The following is a 20,812-nucleotide window of genomic DNA, read 5'->3' as shown; positions in this document are numbered from 1 at the left end:
TATACTATTCTAGAAGTTTTGACGAAACTTAAAATTTTCTTATTACAAATCTTTCTCTAGGAGGACGCAAAAAAGACTAAAGAAGGTGTTGAATTGCAGTCATTTATGCCAAAAGATGAAAATGATTTCATTAGTAGTGAATGGTACTGTACTAAATATGGATCTGATTCAGGAGACTCCGATACAACAATTAAATTGTCTAGAATAACTATTTTATACCTAGGTGGTAAGCCAAAAGCCAAATTAAATTTCTGTGCCTGCAAGGCAAAATGATTTAACAACATATTTTCGTTTTAAGATATTTACATTTTAATGTTTTAATAAATAATTAGTTTATGCATCTTGCTTAAAATTGTCATAAATAATATTCTTTAAAGAGAAATCATACGCTTCCTCTTTTAAGAAGCTTTGTAATAGTAAAACTTTCAGTTTCACATTATTCAATAAAAACAGAATTTATAAAATATTCTTTTAATACGTTACGCAAGAAAACTAAAAACATAAAAGTATATGAAATAAAAATACCCTTTTAGTAATAGAAGATGACATTAAAAGGAAGAGAAGCAACGAAAGATCAAAATACACTAGTACTAAATACATGGAAACAGAATCCATTTTTGACGGAAATTGCAATTTGGAATTGTTGGTAAGGGTTGAACTTGCGTATGAATCATTGATGATAAAAATAGACATATTGCTATCGTTAGTATTGAGCCAAAAAAGTATTTTTTTATCTTTCTAATTTTTATGTTTTATACGTGAGCTCTGACTTTTTTCAGAGTTAAGGTTTATAGTTGAGCTATGTTTCTGAGAAGTACGATAATAGAGCGTCCGTGGCTTAGTTGGTTAAGGCGCACGTCCTAACTAGCGGATACGCGCTTGCTTAAGGGGTCGTGGGTTCGATTCCCGGTGAATGCATTTGGAATTTTTCTGAGTTGTATTTCAACGCGAAAAGTACCCTGGACTCCGTCTGCTTCGAGGCGGGTTTTCCCCCGGAATTTTCCTTCAGCGTAATTCCGGGCTTTTCCTTGCCGTATAGGCGCAAGCTTGGGCGAATGCGAAACAGTGTCTTATGGAAGGTCGATAAAATAGGTAGGCCGATCCGATGCGCTAGGCAGGGAACGCCGGCTTACCGGCGGGGAGCTGGTTTCTGAAAGATGAACCTTCTCCGGATCTACACTGGGAGATGGACCCGATGTCCTGTAGACAGGATAGTGAGTTTTGGCTTAACTAACACGGTGCGAGTAAAATATGGGTCTTTTAAAACAGTAGAGCCGGAAACAATTAGCCCTTTAATATAATATACGATAAGATATCTACGCGTATGAACTTTTTTTCCTAAATCTGCTTGTTATTTTAAAATTAGATCAACCTCCTTAACATGTAATCTTTTTGATTTACCAAACTCAAGAGCACATCAGATTGAAACATACGAATGTATTTTTGTTTTCGTTTATTGAGACTTATGCAGTTCTAGAGTACTATCAAGAAAGTCAACTTACGTAACTCGTTAAAGGGATGTCGGAGCAACGCTGATTGGTCGAAATGTTCTGGTTTTCCTAACCTCAAAAATATTTTAGATCATAAATAATAATTACACACACTTATTTATCGCACATAAACGCGGTGTTCCAAGGTGCGTATTATAAAATTGTACATTTACAAGCGCTTAAATATGTACACTAATGTGTAATTTAGACAAACAATGAGAACAACAGAGCGAGGTTAAGGGGACAAGCCTGGGTTAAATTCTGCAAAAAAAAAAACAAAAAGATATTCTTCTTACCAAAAAATTTTCTATTTGATCTAATTTGAAGAAAAAAATTCTATTGAAAATATATAAAATATACACCATTTTTATCGAAAAAAAACATGGATAAAGATTTGCAGTTCAAAAGTTATTAGAAAATTCTTATCTTACAAAATTGAAAACCACGACCCAAAGCTTAAAATTCTTTTGAATTTTTTAAATAGCTTTTGAATCGTAAATCAGAAGGTATTGATATGTACTCTTTTTGGGAATGCCAAGAGGTGATTAATAAGTTCAAGCAATCTTTATTGTGTTATTACTTTAATAGACTGATTTGAGATTTTGGTCTGTGACGAGACACGAGTCTCGCACATGTTAGGCCACCGCAATAAACACGGCATGCACAGCGAGCGCGCGCGCAACGAAAGGCGAGGCCGCACGAGCGCGGAGCGCGGCAGCCGGCGAGCGACTCAGCGACGACGCCCCAGGTGGCGCGAGCGGCGTACGCGGTGCGCCGTGAACGCACCCATACATATTCGCGCCGCGCGCCTTTCTAAGGCGGATCGCGCGGCACGATAAGCAGTTCTACTCGAGCTCCACTCCAGGTAGCATCGTGCGCACACGTTACTACAGGGAACAGCGAGAGATAGATCTGCGCAGACGAAGTCGTCTCGTGAGCACACGTAACGATTTGGTAGACGAACCGAAACCCGAAACTCCGAAACCCGAAACTCCGAATTGCCGTCGTGAGCACACGAGGCAACCCGGAACACCCGAGCGACATCGAGCCTCATCTACGTGAGCACACGTGACGATAGCCAGTGCCATCGTAAAAATCCTAACCAACAAAGGATAAAGAGAGGAACGAGACGAGCGACGAAGATTTGTAAAGCCGTGCGCACACGACTCCACAAATCCGAGGGATAACCTCAAAACCCCGTTGCACTATCCCGGCCGTTACTGTGCGCACACAGAGCGGTCGAGATCGTTGTTGCGCGACACATTCGGATCGGTGTAGCCGCGCGCACACGACTCCACTGTACCGAATGAATTCCTAACCTCAAAACCGGCCACCGATCCGTCATACAGCCACCGTACCGAAACACCGTAGCCGCAAACACCGAATCATTCTTGTAACGAAATCGCGTAGATATTCTTATAAATTGTCAACCGCGTTAGTTTAAAGAATTCTATTTGTAAAGGCGAAATATTTTTAACAAGACGCATAATTGATTTCTGTTTCAGCCGGGATTTAACCATAGACATAAGAGAGATAGACTGCGTGTGTAGGTTTGCAAAAGCACCCTCGCTAGTTATACACGTCTGCGCATGCGCAAAGATGTGTATAACTAGCGTGAAAATTGTTTCCAGTGATCATTCTGCTCTGATCTCTAGAAGTGGTAACATCGGTGAATCCTATTATTTTGATTATTAAAATTATTTATGCCTGGTAGAAAATTCAGCATATTATGGCGATATTTGTATCGAAATAACTAATTTATAAGTTTTTGTACACAAATAAGTATGTCCAAATAAGTTACTAATAGACAACACCATAAGTAAAATGAATCGGGCATAGCAAGTTACAGTTTCCATTGTTAAATTATTTATATTATTGATATATTTCAAACTTGACTATTTTTCATTGAACTTATTACCTTTTTAATCTATGGTTACAATTATTACATTTGCTACAGCATTTATTAAGTCACAATTAACTTTGACAAATATAGAAATTGTTGTAATAAATATGTATAAAATGCTACGTGACCTGAAATTTTTGTAATAAATATGTATAAAATGCTACCATCATAATTTTGCGGAATACATTAAACTCGCGTAACCTTTTACTTTTTTAAAAGTTTATTTTTTTAGAGATAAGAATTATAAGTTATTGTTAAAAATATATTTGGTTTATCATCGACTTCTATTTATATGAATAATATTGTAATGTGGATATCCCTGGTAACATTTTTACCGTCCAGACTGGCCTGGTCGCTAAGCAATGGCCAGTTTCCTTCGCGTATTTTTTGCGATGAAAACTGATAAAAACTAGCCAGTTTTGGTCATGCATGCTTATTACTTATACAGAACCTATTTGACACTTCTTTGATACAAAATAAGATTGATTGGTGAACGGCCGCTAGTTCTTGTAGTTATCGAGCTTTTTACTTCCTCCTAGAGCTTTGTAATAGTACAATTTTGGGTTCCGTCAAAACTTCTAGAAAATACTTTTTGGTGTGTTAGAAGTTCAAATCAAGTATTTTTAGAAAATGTCCGTATGGATGTGTGTGTTGTGTGTGTGTGTGTGTGTGTGCGTGTGTATGTACACCGTAATATTTCTGAAACTATTCCGTCAATATCAATAAAATTTGGCATGCATATCTATTTTTGGATTCTGAATTCGATAAGAAGAGTAATTTTTTATTTTCTCAACTATTTTTTTTCCAGTCATTTTTTGATTTTTTAAAAACACTATTTTGCGTTTTTTTCAATCATCCCATCGTTACAAACAATTCAGCTATAATGCATTTGAAAGAGAATAAAAATACCTACTTTTCCTTGTTTGGTCCTCGAGATTAACCGCTTTGTTAGGCAGATAAAATGAAAAAAGTGATTTTTTCTTTCAATTTATATCTCTGAAACTAAACATAAAAAACTGACAAAAATGATTTTTTTGTGCCTTAATTTCGGACGTAAAAAGGCAATTATACCTTTCACGGTCATTTCAATTTATTTGTACTTTTAGGTTAGAAATCTTATATTTATTTGCTATTTCATTTATGTGTGTGCGCGCGCGCGCCTGTGTGTATGCGTGTTTTTATAAAATCTTACAATCTGTGTAACCACGCAATCCAAGCTAATGTAAATGATATTAATGCATATATCAATACATATATTTAAAATTTAACTGTCACAATTAATGTTTATACGCGAAGTAAAAGTAAGGCGGAGTCCCGAGAGTCGCATGAGCAAGAGAGAGAGAGAGAGAGAGAGAGAGAGAGAGAGAGAGAGCCGTCAGCGGACTGGACCTGGGCCTGAGACTTACTGTCTGCTGCGCGGCTCGTGTGTGAGCGTACGAGCGTAAGCCCTGCGTGGCTAAATTGTGCGCGGGAGACACTACAGCCACCGCGTTGTAGGGAAGGGCTGGGCAAAATACAATATGCAATAAACTATAACCATTGTAAGTGATTATTTTCCCCACTCTCTAGCGTTTTCCCAAACGTGGCGATCGCCCAAAATCCTACGGTTAAAAAAAAATCCTAGTGCATGCGAAAACCTACCACGAATACATATCGTACGAATGTACGGATCTAGAACTTTCGCAGTATTCAATGCTTCACACAAAACTTTTACTAAATGTGTCACACTTGTTTGAATCATTCTGTAAAAAAGATGTTTTGACTATCTAAAGGAAACTGGCAAGATAATCGAGCGGAGCTCTTTAAATACTCTCTCGGTGCAAAATAAACGGTGGGGATGCAGTGCAAATCCCACGCTCTGTTTTTCGCTGATACTGCTGATAGAAGACAATTTATTTTAGACTCATGCTGCTTACTTGCAGTCAGGTGTACATATATTTTTCACAATTTATTTTGCAAAGGTTTCTTAGAACGATACCGACGAGTCCTCGTATTTACAGGCGACACGAAAGCTAAAGAAAAGAAAGTTTAATGCAAGGATTTCTTAGAATAATGAGTAGAGAGGCATTCGTTCAATTATTTACTTTAAAAAAATTAAAACGCTGACAGCCCGTGCACGTGTTGAATACGGACAAAAGTATCTCTGTGTGCATTAAATTGCAGAGTGAGAATTATGACGAAAGAAAAAACAATAATAAAGAGAGCGCAACGCTTGACTGTGTTATCCGATATCCTACGGAATACAGCCAAAAAAGAAAATCGCGAATTCTGGAAATTTAATTTGTCTTCAATGCCACTCGATAGAGTCTGCAAAAATACGCGTACAATTAAAAAATCATTGCTCTAGGTCAAAAACTAAATTTTTGTAAAATAGGTAAAATTGAAAAAGTTCCAATAACACTGTAAATATTGGAGTTATCGAAAAAATAAAAGAATTCGGATTCTACTACGTTACTTTGTATGCTAATTACCTAGCCATATCAGTAAAAACAATTAATTTCAAAATTTTTTTTTATTAGTCAAATAGGTAGACAATGCTTAATTAACAAATTAGTGCTTGATCACTCCAAGAGACTGTACACGAATACTCTTTTTGCCGAAGGAAAATAATCCACATTAAAAGGGTTAGACAAACAACAACAATAACCTGTTGCGCCTGACGATGGTCTGAAGTTGCACGTTTTGCCTCTCTAACCTTCACCAAAATCGGTGCATTAAATTATTATTTTTTTATAAACGGTGAAGTTCCAGGACTTGGGCCTATGGGGACTTTTGATCCTAAGATAATAAACCATAACATATCAAATTTTTATTCCGTTTCACTTTGTACAAAGCGTCTGTGGATCTGTTGATTAAGGCGCACGCTTATGTACGTTTTCCCAAGAAGGTGAGAATCAAATTTTTGGTGCGGGTATTTGTAATTTTTCTAAATTAACTGAAAAAGTTAATACACTTGCCGTTTTCTGGTGTTTTTTTCGTAATTTTTCTCTATTGTGATTTTGAGTTTTCCCTTATTTCACAGGCACAAACCTAGGCGAATGCGGAACAGTAATTTATATTATTCATTAATTCTATGGGTAAGTAAATTAAGGGTTAGCGAAATCCAATGCTGCGGCGGGGAGCGCCGGTTGCAGAGGCAAGCAGCTGATCTCTAAAATATGGAAATTCTTTGAGAACGGTTATCATAGAGTAGCAGGCCCGATGCTCACTTAGAGGTAGACTGCTAACTTTTATTGTTCATTGGCAAGGTGTATAGCTACAAAATTTCCCCACCAAACATGCCTTTCATGAAGAAATATAAGATCGGGTAATGCTTTTACACAGAAGTGATGGATGGCTTTCACCTACTAAGCCTATTTGTTCGCAGTAATGAAAGAGAGAAATAATAGTTTTGCATTTAAATATATGTACAAATTATGCGCACTTAATTGTACACATAACTCCTGCAGACAGGTGTTTTTCCCATTTGACATGAGATTTTGTGAATACTTTCATAAAAAAATATTTCAACAATACATCGCATAAAATAAGAATCTTTTTTTTCAGATACAGTGAAAAAACCATCGATTATGGAATTCGAAGTAATCCTCACAGACGTTTTGTTTGGAATTCACATTTGTTAGACCCAGTCGAGAAGAACTTGCATCGCGATTGGTTATTATATATAATACATGGATTTATAGGACAATCGAACGTAAGCGTCTTTGGAAGATCAATGTATATAACTATCATAGCTAGACGGAGTAACAAATATGCAGGTACAAGATTTCTCAAACGCGGGGCAAATTTCAATGTAGGTTACATTTTTTAAATAAAACAAGTATTTTAATTTTAATTTATCTGTGCCTTTAAAGTCATGTCAAAATTTCTTTAATAGGGTGATGTAGCTAATGAAGTAGAAACAGAACAAATTGTGCATGATTCCGGGGTCAGTTCATTAAATAATGGTCATTTCAGTTCTTTTGTACAGTTACGTGGCTCCGTACCAGCTCATTGGAGTCAAGATGTTAGTAAAATGGTTCCAAAACCAACCATTACAATAGATTTATCTGATCCGTATGTAGAAACTGCTGGTAAATATTAAAATAATATGTTTTTAAATATAATATATAAGCCAGGTTGACTGTTAATATTGCTTCCTCCTAGAGGAAGCTTTATAATACTAAAATTTTCAGTTTCGCTAAAACTTCGTAGAAACGCATTTGATGGTGTTTAGAGTACGATCATGCTTTTTTAGAAAATGTCCGTGCAAATGGATATGTGTGTGTGTGTGCGTATACCGTTAGGATTATAGAACCATGCGACCGATCGTAATAAAATTTGACATGCATATATGTTTTCTGATTCTGAATTTGGGAAAATTTTGTTTTTGATGATTCTGACTATCATATGGCCATATTATAGCCATTTTTCAATTTTTGAAAAAAGATTTTTCCTTTTTTTTTTGATAAAATGATTTAGGCAATGTATTTAACAATAGTGTATCTAAAAGAGCATAAAATTACCTACTTTTTCCCGCAAGCTTTTCCAGTTGACCGTTTCATTCAATTTTTATGATAAAAAAGGTGTTTTTTTTTCAAATTCATATCTTTGAAACTAAATGGTCGAACGTTTTGAAAAAAAATCATGATAATAGAAAACGATAATATCTACAGCGTCTAGGGGTACAGGGTGGCCGATGACGACGTCCAGGTAGTTCGCACCGTGGTTATTGGTGTCTAGGTATAAAAATCATTTGAACGCGGTGTCTAGGTGTACAGAGTGGCCGATGACGAGGAATAGGTGGTGCGCTCCGTGGTTTTAGATGTCTAGGTGTAAAACTTTGTTTATGGGGTTGTCGAAATAGCATTATCTGCATTGTCAATTTGTCAGCCGTGTCTCGGATTCACACCGACTAAACCCATCCTTTTTACGGCTAGATGAAAAACACACAACCGTACCAAGGAACGCCCTCTTTGCCTTTATCGACCCTGGGTAAAGGCGCAGCTAGCTCCATCTTCTGTGCCCTTGTTCCCTGCGGTACGACCGTCGACTAGTGCTTCGCGAGGGGGCAAAGGCTTTTACGCCCTTTCTTTCTTCTTTCTTCTTTCTGCGTTGTCCGGGCATCTGCTTCTTTCCGCATCATCCAGTCGTCTGCTTCGTGCGGCATCGTCCGGCTATCCTCTGGACAGCCTCAACCCCGACACGGATCAGTGACCTTCGTCTAGCTACATTTTCATTCCACTGTTTCGCCTTGTCTTTGCCTTTTTTTCTTTTCGTCATTTCTAACCTTCTGAGGATAATCCTTAAGTAGTTGTTTACTGAATTCCAACCATCCTCCGACGTCAACATAGTTGTCATCATTTACTCAGGTGTCACTCTGGTCTGGAGATAACACTCGAGTCTGGAGATAACACTCGAGTTCTTCTCGCTCCATTTGGTATCGCGAATAGTCACAGAGAACATGCTCCGCATCTTCGTTAACGTCCAAACAAGCTGGGCAGTTCGGTCTGTCGTCTAATTTAAATCGGTGCAGATAAGCCCGGAAGCATCCGTGCCCCGATAAAAACTGTGTGAGGTAGTAGTTGACCTCCCCATGCTCTCTTCCAGTCCAATCCTCTATTTTTGGTATAAGGCGATGTGTATATCACCCTTTGTCACTAAATACCATATTGTTTGCTATTCGGTTATTGTCTTCTTTCTTGCTGCATCCCAGATCTCCTTCTGAGTTATTTCACTTGTTCTTCTTCTAGTTTGAAATACTTCCTTACTTTCCATCGCCAATAGGTCAATCGGCGGCATACCAGCAATAATGCACACCGCATTATCCGATACTGTGCACAGTGGTTAGCATTCGGCCATAGGATTTTACCCGCATTGCATCTGCCCATATTGGGGCTCCATATAGCATAATTGATGTGGTTACACTGGCTAAGAGTAACCTTCGCTTCTGAGTTGGGCCTCCTACATTTGGCATCACTCGTGATAAAGCAGATGTTGTTTGAAAGTTAGTTTTGCATCGTGCATCTCATGTCCATCTACCGTCAGTTTAATTTCCTCCATCTTCTTCTTACTAGAGATAAGAATAACTTCCGTTTTGTGGCTGGCTAGTTCCAGACCCGTCTCCGTTAGCCATTCTTGTATTATACGGGTTGCCTCTTCCGCTATTTCTGTCACCTCTTCTTTATGTTTCGCTACTACCACTACTGCCATGTCGTCAGCAAAGCCCACAACTGTTGCTCCTTCAGGTAATTGTAGGCTTAGTACCCCATCGTACATGATGTTCCACGTCAGTGGGCCAAGCACTGACCCTTGGGGTACGCTTCCTGTAACTTTATAGGGCTTGGTACCGTCCTCCGCGTCATATAATAGGATTCTGCTCTTCAAATAGTCGGACATCATTCTTCTTATATATAAGGGCACATCTTGTTTCTGGAGTGCTTCGTGTATTTCACTCCATTTAGCCGAATTGAATGCATTTTTTACATCCAATGTAACTATGGTCAAGAACTTCTTTTTTCCTCCCTTCCATCTTTTCCCCTCTATCGCTGTTTGCGAAGTGTCGATCACTAGGCTAACTGCGCCTAGGGTTGAACGATTCTTCCTAAAGCCATATTGGTGTTCAACTAATCCACCTTTTCCTTCTATTAAATGATCCATTCTGACGCAGATTATGCATTAAAGGATCTTACCTGGGGTGTCCAACATGCAAAGCTGTCTGTATGATGAGGAATCCTGGGGTGGCTTCTTTCCTTTTGGTGGAAGCACGAGTCGCTGTTTCTTCCAGTTGGTGGGGAATGTTTCCTCTTCTAGATATGCATTGTACAAGTCTACGATGACCTTTGTGTGTGCGTACGTATACCGTCATAATTCTGGAACCACGCGAACGAATGTGATAAAATTGCACATGCATATATGTTTACTGATTTTGAATTTGGGTACATTTTACTTCAAGATTCTAACTAGTGTATGACCATTTCATCGTCATTTTATATCTATTTTTCGATTTTCGAAAAAATATTTTTGCTTTTTTTTAAAACTAAATAGTCAAAAGTTTTGAAAAAATTATGATAATAGAAAATAGATAATATCTACTTGCTGTGGAAATGTGAAGCCATTTTGATGAAAGCCATTCTGTTTTAGTTGATATTTACCTTTCACCTTTTAAGAATGCAAAAAATGCTTAGATCACCTACGATTTGACCTTCTGTAACTCGAAGAATATTTATGAAAAAATTCTGAAATAATTCATGAGATCCTTGGAACTCTTCGGGAACATATTCCTACAGTTTCAAGATAATATTGTATATTTGAATAGCATTTTATGTATTGGAACTGTAAATTCAGTTGGAGGAAGCTACGTGCCAAAGAATTATTAGCGATTTTCTTCTATCTAGAATGCTCAAATTCACTAAAGCAAAAGAGGTCTATTTTAGCATATGAAACTCTTAGTGTCCGAAACATTGATAAATAAATAAAGTTCGTTATCATCATTCGATTCACTATTACCTCAGATTTGAACTTAAGTACATAAACGTTCACAAACATATTAAATTATGAGAGCCTATAAAATTGTTTAGAAAAAATAATTAACTTATTCTGTCTATGGCATTGCGTAGCATAAAGAAATCCCAGGAAAACTGACTGGGCGTTCTTTAGGGAAAACCTTAGAAACGAGCTTCAATCCTTCAAACCAAGCTATAGGACAACGGATGAGCTTGATCACTGGGCATTTGAGCTAGGTGAGATAGTCGACATCTCCTTCCAGAGAAGCTGTCCCTGGACCATCCCAAAGGGAACACGGAGTACCTCATGGTGGAACCGGGAGCTAGAGGATCTGCGACGGGAAACAAGGAGGACCCTTAACAGGGCCAAGAACACTCGCAACCGTATAGACTGGCGGATTCACAGAGAAGCCCAGAAGCTATATAAAAATCGCATCAACGCGGTGAGAATCAAAGGATGGAGAGACTACTGCGAGGGTATCGAGAGATATCCTGACGTGGCCAGACTCCTCCGGATACTCGCGAAAAATCCTGAGGTACGGCTGGAAGCTATCAGACTGCCCACGGAGAATACACAACTTTGGAAGAGGACTACCTGAAACTACTTCTGGAAGCCAACTTTCCGGACTTTCGGCTCCCCCACGAGATGGGAGATGAGAGCTCGGGTAGGAACAGGCAGCAGAGGGTGGCATGGGATCTGGCGGCGAAAGTCGTCACACCGGAAAAGGTCAAGTGGGCCATAAGGAACTTTCAACCCTTCAAGGTGTCGGGGATCTATGGAATCTACCCGGCTTTCCTACAAGTGGGGTTGGAGGAACTGGTGGGCCCCTTGGTGAAGCTCTTCAGAGCAAGCGTAGCTTTGTAGCTTAATTATTTTGTGAAAAAATAAAGCGATTTAACACGCTGTTCCCAGGGTTATGCTAGTTAGCCTGCTTATGGTTTGGTAGGGGTGGTTTCTAGGAGTTAAGCAGGTTAGGGATAGCTATTTAGGTGATTAGCTGGCTTCTGGTGTATGGCTTAATTATTTTGAGAAAAAATAAAGCGATTTAACTCGCTGTTCCCTAGGATAGATCAGTTAGACTGCTTGTGGTTTGGTAGGGGTGGCTTCTAGGGGTCGCATGGGTTTAGGGGAAAGTGATACAATAATTTCCGCACCTGTAGCTTAAACTTGATGCTTTTTTAAAGAGTTTAAAATAAAATCATAGCTCTGCGATTAAAAATGACGCGTGGCTCGAATTTTGTCCATTTTCTCCCACTGTGCGCCGTGTTGGCCGTGCGGTGCGACCCGTGAGCTGCCAAAAGGAGATCCTGAGTGGGGAGACGATCTTAGGCTGCGTGCCGAAGTGACTCGAGCCACCTTTGGCTCCCGCTGACGGCAAGACGGGAGGTCGACTGCCTAGCCAGCACCGATCAATCGACTTGGCGAGTGCCTGCTGTCGTGTGACGCCTGCTGTAAACTCTTCAGAGAGCAGAACACTTTTATTCGGGGGTGGGAAGCTCGAAAGAGCGGAGGTGGGCTAGTGCGGCAGTGGGTTCTATATCCTGGTATGATGTACCCAGTCTGGCATCGCCTGCAGGCATGTGTTGGGGCCATGTCAGCTGCCTCCATAGACGGGGGGATCCAGGGGGTCGGACACATACCAGAACGAAGTTTGATTTCAGCATGGATGAGGCAACCGAACGGAACAATTTGAGGATGGAGGGGTGTGGCGTGCTTGCAGATGGAGATGCGGTCATCGGAGGTGGAAGTAAGAACCTGGTAGGTAGCCTGGCTACTATAAATGACACCGCGACACACAATCGTGAAGGAACGGGCGATATAATCGGAGGGTCGCCACAAAACTAGGAGGCTGCAGAGAGGAAGTTGGAAGACCAACTACTCATAATGCGCAGCAACCTGGTGAAGATGAAGGCGAAGACAAACGTCCAAAATAGTGTCAGTCGCGTAATTACGGATGGAATGTGTGAGATCTATGAAGCTGTTGAGGTTGGGATGCATGAACTTCAACGTATGAAGCAACTGCGACAGACTCTCACGGGACCGGTTGCCGGCAAAGGATACGTGGGCAACCGTCACGAAACGAAAGAAACGAAAAACGGCCACGGAAACAGAGACAAATGCTGATGAAGCAAACAAGACAAATGCTGATAAAGCAAACAAGACAAAGACCTGAAACCCAGGCGAAGCGCGATTTTGATTAAGCCAGCAGAGGGCAAGACGTACGCGGACGTTCTACTTTCTATACGACAGAGAGTGAATTTGACGGACAGTAAAGTGGACGTACGAGCTATTCGTAAGACCAAATACGGTTCTGTATTGCTACAGCTTGACAAAGAACAGGAGCGAAAGTTTTTTCAGCAGACGATACAAAACGTACTGGGACAGACTGCCACAGTTAAGGACGTGACTTCCAAGGTGACACCGGAATTCATGGACTTGGACTGCATCACAACAGCACAGGACAGGAAATGTCTACGTCTTTGACGCGAATAACCGCGGACAAGCCTTAGCTGTCTGTGTGTTTGACGCGAAGGAGGCAACGGATTTACTTACGAAAGGCCGAATTAATATCGGGTGGATTAATTGCCGGATCCTTCGAGCATATACTACTGGAGGTAGCCACCTTCAGCCCAGACGCGTGACTAGGTGAAGAGAGAGATAGCTGCTACTGCAGTACATGCTATCTCTCTCTCACTGAATCTGATTGGCTATTTCTTGTCACGTGGGTTTTCAAATCACAAAGAAGCGGGGACGTAGCGAATTGGGCAAACCATCCTACTCGGGATATTTTTGAACGTGTAAAATCTTAAATTTATAAATTGAAACTCAAAAAACTAAACTCGATCCAACAAATCAAACCAAACCAAAATTCAAGCCCCCACAGGGGGGTGATGATTATATGTGACTTTTAAACTCTGTCGTAATGTCCTAATCCATGGCTATGGTGGCTAAGGCGCTGTCCTTCTAACATTTTGCCTAGGGTTAAAATCCGGTGACTCAAATTTTTTTTATTTAATTATTTTTTTTTAATACATGTTGTTTTTTTATTTTTTTATTTCAAGGTTGGACAATTGAAATAAAATACATATAACTGATTTCGACAAAAAACTATAATCTTTATTATCATAACTAAACTGGTAATATATATGTATATATATATTTATTGATTCTTAAATAATATTAGTTTTGTAAACGTTCGTCTAATTTTTTTGGCAGCGCGTCTTTTTTGACGCTCATAATGATTTATTCTTATATGATAATACTTTATGATAATGTATTTGATCAACTGACAAGGAAAGGTACCCAACCCGAACTCACCGATTTTGATGATTTTCATATATGTTGTAGAACATAAAAAAATAAGAGACACGTATTTTTTTTTATCGGCTAATTTTCACTTTTAAGGGGTAAAAACCTCCCCTAAAGTTAACCCCCAAAAAGCGTTTTTTTTAAATATCTCGGCTTAAAATTAATATTTTTCAATGAAACAAATTGGAGGTTATTTCTTACAAAAAGAGCAAGTATTTCATGGTGATTTGAAGAGTAAGGGTAGCATCCCCTATTTTTTAGGGGTTGAAAACATATATTTTTTGGCATAATTTTATAATAAAAATGTTTACACCGACTAAACAAAATTGGAAAAAATGTTTAAACATCCTTAATAACAAAATTTAGTTGACGTCTTTCGGTGTTTTCATAAATATTATCCCTAAGGGGGTAAACCACCCCTAACACAAAATAACTGTAAATATGTAATTCAATACATAATATTTCGTAGAAAGTTTGTATATAGAGGTTTTCGAGGTCGCTGATTACAAATCTGTATCAGATTTTGAAAATTCAAAATGGCGGAACCAATATGGCGGACGGAAATATCGAAAAAAAATTTTATATAATAAAAAAGTTTTAAACGACTAAAAAATTTGGAAAAAATTTGTAAACATCTATAATAAACAAATTAAGTTTTTAGGTTTTTTCATAGATACTTCCCCTTAGGGGGGTAAACCACCCCTAACACAAAATAACTATAAGTATACATCAATCCATAATATTTTGTAGAAGGTTTGTATATAGGGGTTTTCGAGATCGCTCTTTTCAAATCTGATATCAGATTTTAAAAATACAAAATGGCGAAACCAATGTGGTGGACGAAAATGTCGAAAAAAAATTTTAACTTTCAAAAAAACTTGTTTACAAATGTGTGATCTTTGTAGCCTGTACATGTGAACTAAAGAGTCTTAAACCCTAAACCCCTAAAGAACAAATAGGCTAAATGGTTGTGCTTTTTAACCAAACGACTCCAAACCCCTAACCTCCAGACAAGCCGAAGGCCTATGCTTTACCGTAGACACGAGTATAGACATATTACCGATATTTTATTCTATCATTTTGTATGTAACAAATAACGTCTCGTTTTCTGTTTCAATCAAAGATTATTTATTTTTCTGCTTTTATAAATTAGCATAATTTCAAAAGTAATTTCATAAATTATAAAGTATTTCATAAATTGCATAATTATATAATTTTATAAATTCAAAAAGTCCACACTTTTTTGCAAATGAAAAAACATAGGTTAATAAAATTAGTTTATCAAACTATTTTGCATTTTGTAATAAAATTTAATGTTGTCAAACTTGGGAGTTTTTCATTGTTACAATTATTTCGTAAGCCGAAAGTTTTTTAGATGAATTCTCGAAGTAATGATTATTGTATCTATAGTAAAATATTTACAGTCTGGAATTCCATAATAATACTATTTGCTACGATTTAATGAATTTATCAAAAAATCTAAATTTAATAATAAATATTATTCTAATTATTATTATTATTTTTCATTATCATTGCTATTATCAGTATTACTGTTATTATTGCTATTGCAATTATGCTTATTCTTCTTCTTATTATTATTATTATTATATTACTATGATAATTTTTGTTATTGGTAAAAATACATAAAAGAATATTAATACTCGAACTTCATTTGCAATTAAAGAACACGTTGTTATTGAAAGGGAATTTTATATGCATTCATTAGTTTAATGAATGTTATCGTACATTCAATGATAATTCCACAGATAAATGTCTTTCACTCATAAAAGTTGTTGACAATATGTGCGAATCACTATGTTCTTTTTTTAGATTGTTTTCATCGAGTATTTACCTCAGCTGCCTGTGTTATTTTTTAGGCAGTGAGTGAGTTTTGTGGGTATTCTAGTTCGATGCCGGAAAGTACGAATAGTACGTCTTTTTGTTTGTCAGTGGTATCATACAGTTGTAGAAAATTTTCTTTAGTGATTTTATATAGATTTACATTATTCAATTTCAAAGTGAATAAAAGTTGAATAAAACCAAAAATAGAGTTTTCCGAACATCACAAAGTGGAACGAGAATTCTTCTCCAATGCATAAATTAATGATTTGATTCAATTTACATTCACTCGTTTTATTCTGGTAGAAATGTAGCAGTCGTGCCTTACATGCAAAAACACAGCTTGTATAAATTTTACCGCTTGTTTTCATTTTAGATTGAAAAATGAAAATTAATCCGTTAAACGTTCTAAACTTATTATTAGCATACTTTCAAGCGTTAAACATACCAGATAGTGTCACGAATTATCACGAAACAGAGTTGGCCGAAAAAATAAAAGAAATTTTAATAGATGCAACACATGATTTCAACGATGTAGAAATGATTACTGATGACTCTTTGGATTTTCAAGAAGAGTATAAAGACCATAATGCGGAAATAATTGAAGATGAAGTGCAACATCATTTTCCTGATCCGGATATAGCACCAACAAATCAATGTACAGCAGATAATGAAGAACTAGATTTTGAATACAAAAAAAGAGCTGTAGAATTTTGGAGAAGTAGCAAAACGAAGCAAAATTTAAGTCTCAAAACAGTGCAAAACAGATTCAAAAAAGTATCATCTATTAGTCAGCTACGTCGTTGGGCTCATTCAATTAATAAAGGTGGCACGTATAGAGAAAAAGTAGCACAAATTTGTCAGTATACCCTGGATAATTTTCAAGCAGCTCTCGACAGTGGTTCAATTATCCATGATGAAGATATAATTCGATGGGCCTTACAAGCTTAAAAAGAAATTGGTTTTGATGATATTAGATTCAAAGCTTCTAAACATTGGTTACTCAAATTTAAGCAAGCACACCGAATAGTTTCAAAATAAAATTATTAACATACAAAAAATTTCAACTGGAACCACAGGAAAAATACAACCACTTGATGTCTATGGATTCCGTATTTGGAAAAACTTTGTCCGAACATTTTCTGATAATGTAATGTTAATGGATCATGATATGAATTTACATGTGAGAAATAATATAATTAAACTTCAATCATTGGTTCACAACCAACTGTCTTCACCGAGATATATAGATTTGTTTAAATATTCCTGGTATAAAAGCGGTTACGTCAATGAAAAACCAGATAAATTTGATAATCCTATAGATTTCAGTTTTGGAAAGTCTTGTGCAACACATTGTGAAATAGAAGGGTGCACAAACATTGCAATTGTACGATGTGGTTGGTGCAAAAAAGCATTGTGCTTTAAACACTTTTATGAGGACTACCATTATTGTAAAAACATCGTAAAATAATATATTTTATGCTCAATACAAAAAATGCACTATGGCAAAAGATAAAAGATTGTAGATTATTATTATACTCTAATATTATAAACAAAAATACAATATAAGTTGAATTTACAATAAAGGAATTTCAATAACATTCTGATAACAATTTCTACGGAAATTATAAAACTGCTTCACACACAGAATTTTCTTGTTTACAAATTTAGGAATTTGAGGTGGTTTGGTTAAAAAGCACAACCCTTTAGCCTATTTGTTCTTTAGGGGTTTAGGGTTTAAGGCTCTTTAGTTCACATGTACAGGCTACAAAGATCACACATTTATAACAAGTTTTTATGAAAGTTAAAATTTTTTTTCGACATTTTCGTCCACCACATTGGTTCCGCCATTTTGAATTTTCAAAATCTGATACAGATTTGTAATCAGCGACCTCGAAAACCTCTATATACAAACTTTCTACGAAATATTATGTATTGAATTACATATTTACAGTTATTTTGTGTTAGGGGTGGTTTACCCCCTTAGGGATAATATTTATGAAAACACCGAAAGACGTCAACTAAATTTTGTTATTAAGGATGTTTAAACATTTTTTCCAATTTTGTTTAGTCGGTGTAAACATTTTTATTATAAAATTATGCCAAAAAATATATGTTTTCAACCCCTAAAAAATAGGGGATGCTACCCTTACTCTTAAAATCACCATGAAATACTTGCTCTTTTTGTAAGAAATAACCTCCAATTTGTTTCATTGAAAAATATTAATTTTAAGCCGAGATATTTAAAAAAAACGCTTTTTGGGGGTTAACTTTAGGGGAGGTTTTTACCCCTTAAAAGTGAAAATTAGCCGATAAAAAAAAATACGTGTCTCTTATTTTTTTATGTTCTACAACATATATGAAAATCATCAAAATCGGTGAGTTCGGGTTGGGTACCTTTCCTTGTGAGATCTATGCAATTTCGGATCGTCGGTGTGATTTATAGGTAATAAATTTGTCGGTATTTGGTATGTTGCATCACAGCACAAATTTTTAAAAATACCTTTGGTCGATTTGTAGTATAATCTAAAATTTTTTTCAAGAACTTGACAAATCGTGATTACATCTTTCGCAGGTTTTATCAAGCAGAAGTCACAGTTGGAAGGACGCGTCGAGTAACCAATCAGATTCAGCGAGAGAGAGATAGCATGTACTGCAATAGCAGCTATCTCTCTCTTTACCTAGTCACGCGTCCGGCCATAAGGTTGCTACCTCCAGTAGTATATGCTCGAAGGCCGGATCAGACTCAGGCTTCGCGTTCCGAGGTGCTACAGGTGCCTTGGCTATGGACACGTGAGGGTTGACTGCAAAGGACTGGACAGACGAGACTGCTGCTAGAAATGCGGCCGAAAGGGGCATGTAGGTAAGTCACGTATGTGACATCGGACGGTACCCGACGGAAAAAGTTGACAGCAGGAGTAGCACAGGGCTCAATTCTGGGACCTGACTTCTGGAATATACTGTACGACGGACTGTTAAGACTAGATATGCCGGACGACACGTGCCTCATTGCATACGCGGACGACGTTGCGGCTGTAATTACTGCGCGGAACACTCACCGGGCGTAGCTAAAACTGAATCAGGTGATGAGACGCGTAAGCACATGGATGACGGATCACGGACTCTAACTGGCGCTACAAAAGACTGAGCTACTGCTACTAACAAGGAAACGTATAGACATAATTATACCTATGAATGTGGGGACGGAACATACGATTACCAGAAACGAAATAAAGTATCTGCGGGTGACTCTAGATACGAAACTGACTTTCTAGGCACACATACGCAACGCTACGGCTAAAGCAGCAGAGACGACGAAAGCCTTGAGTAGGCTCATGGCCAACACGAGAGGACCAAGACCGAGTATACGGCGACTTCTTATGAGCGTCACACATTCGATCATGCTCTACGGAGCGGAGGTATGGGCGGATGCGTTACAGGTAAAAAAACGGACAAAGGCTATGACGAGCGTTCAACGAACCGGGGCACTAACAATCGCGTGCGCCTACCGTACCGTATCCGAAAACGCGATTTTCGTAATAGCGGGCGTAATCCCGGTAGACCTCGCGCGTGAGCGGAAACGCTTATACGTACGGAGTTCGAACGTTGGGAGGGTAGACGCTGCGACGTTGGAAGAATGGCAGACGAGATGGACGACAAACGGACAAAGTCGTTGGACGCACAGACTGATACCGGAGGTCGGACCCTGGAAAGACAGGAACACGGTGAGGTGGACTTCTACCTCACCCAATTTCTGTCGAGACATGGGTACTTCCGAAGGTATCTATACCGAATGAACAGAGTGATCACACCGGAATGTACGTACTGCGGACAGGCTTGGGACGACGCGGAGCACACATTGTTCAGGTGCAACCGTTGGACCGAGCAGCGACAGAGACTCAAGACATTACTAGACACGACTATTACACCAGATAACGTGATGAAACTGATGATAACCAGCGAAGACACGTGGAGAAGCATTGCGACATACGTTGGTAGCATCTTGCCAGGTAAGAAAGAGGATGGATGTTTGGATAATTGAGCGAGAGCGAGAGTGGGAGAATATAAATATAAGCGTAGCTATGAATGACTGGAAGTAAGGAATGAATATGCAGAGGAAGCGCAAAGGACATGGGCCCAGTTCGAAGTAATGTGATAAACCGTACCGGGCTGGTGTCGGGCGTACAGGGAGATATGTGTTAGTGGGTAGGGGTGGCCACCGCCTCCGAGTCCCACACTTGGAGTTCTCGCAAGGGAACACCAGTCAGTCCGCCACAAGGATTCACAGGCTCCTATAAAAAAATAAAAAAAAAAAAATAATAATAATAATAATAGTTTGTGTAAGTATCTAAGTATCTATATATTAATATAAAATTATAGAATAAAATGTATATAAATATAAAATTAACTTTTGAAAAAGTAAAAGGTTAGGCGAGCTTGATATATCCTGCAACGAAATAACAGATAAAAAAGAACTTAGACTAATCAACTAAAGTCAAGTTTATTATATTTAATCATAATGAAGCAACAATTTTTTTTGTCAATAAAGGGCTTACTTAACTTGAAGTTAAGTTATATAATGATCAATTGGGAACAACTCTCAAGATACTCACAACGTAACTTGCCATGGCTGTTTCATTGTATTTATGGTGTTTTTATGACGTTCTAATGCATGGAAAGAAAATTTTAGTTGTTCACCAATAAACAAAATAATATGGTCCTACGGTGACTTTCTTTATTTTGATGTTTGCTACCTTTGTGATTTTTTAAGGAATGCTCTAAGCAA

General features: G+C 37.9%; 1 protein-coding gene across 12 annotated transcripts in view; it reads left to right on the top strand.

Annotated features, from left to right (window-relative positions):
* LOC100677985 (polyphosphoinositide phosphatase) overlaps positions 1-20,812 on the top strand; it is a 489,206-nt gene that overhangs the window by 230,230 nt on the left and 238,164 nt on the right. For all 12 annotated transcript variants that reach the window (XR_004345259.1, XR_004345258.1, XM_031927127.2 and 9 more), the window contains 2 exons: positions 6,940-7,186; positions 7,271-7,466. Coding sequence is in view for 10 of the 12 variants with exons in the window: in XM_031927127.2 (XP_031782987.1) it covers positions 6,940-7,186; positions 7,271-7,466 (443 nt within the window). In the remaining 2 variants the exon portion in view is untranslated. The remainder of the gene's footprint in view (positions 1-6,939; positions 7,187-7,270; positions 7,467-20,812) is intronic.

This window comes from Nasonia vitripennis (genome assembly GCF_009193385.2).
Source record: "Nasonia vitripennis strain AsymCx chromosome 3 unlocalized genomic scaffold, Nvit_psr_1.1 chr3_random0010, whole genome shotgun sequence".
Classification (NCBI taxonomy): Eukaryota; Metazoa; Arthropoda; class Insecta; order Hymenoptera; family Pteromalidae; genus Nasonia; species Nasonia vitripennis.
Note: the sequence above shows the minus strand (reverse complement) of the source record. Positions and strands in the feature narration are given on the sequence as shown.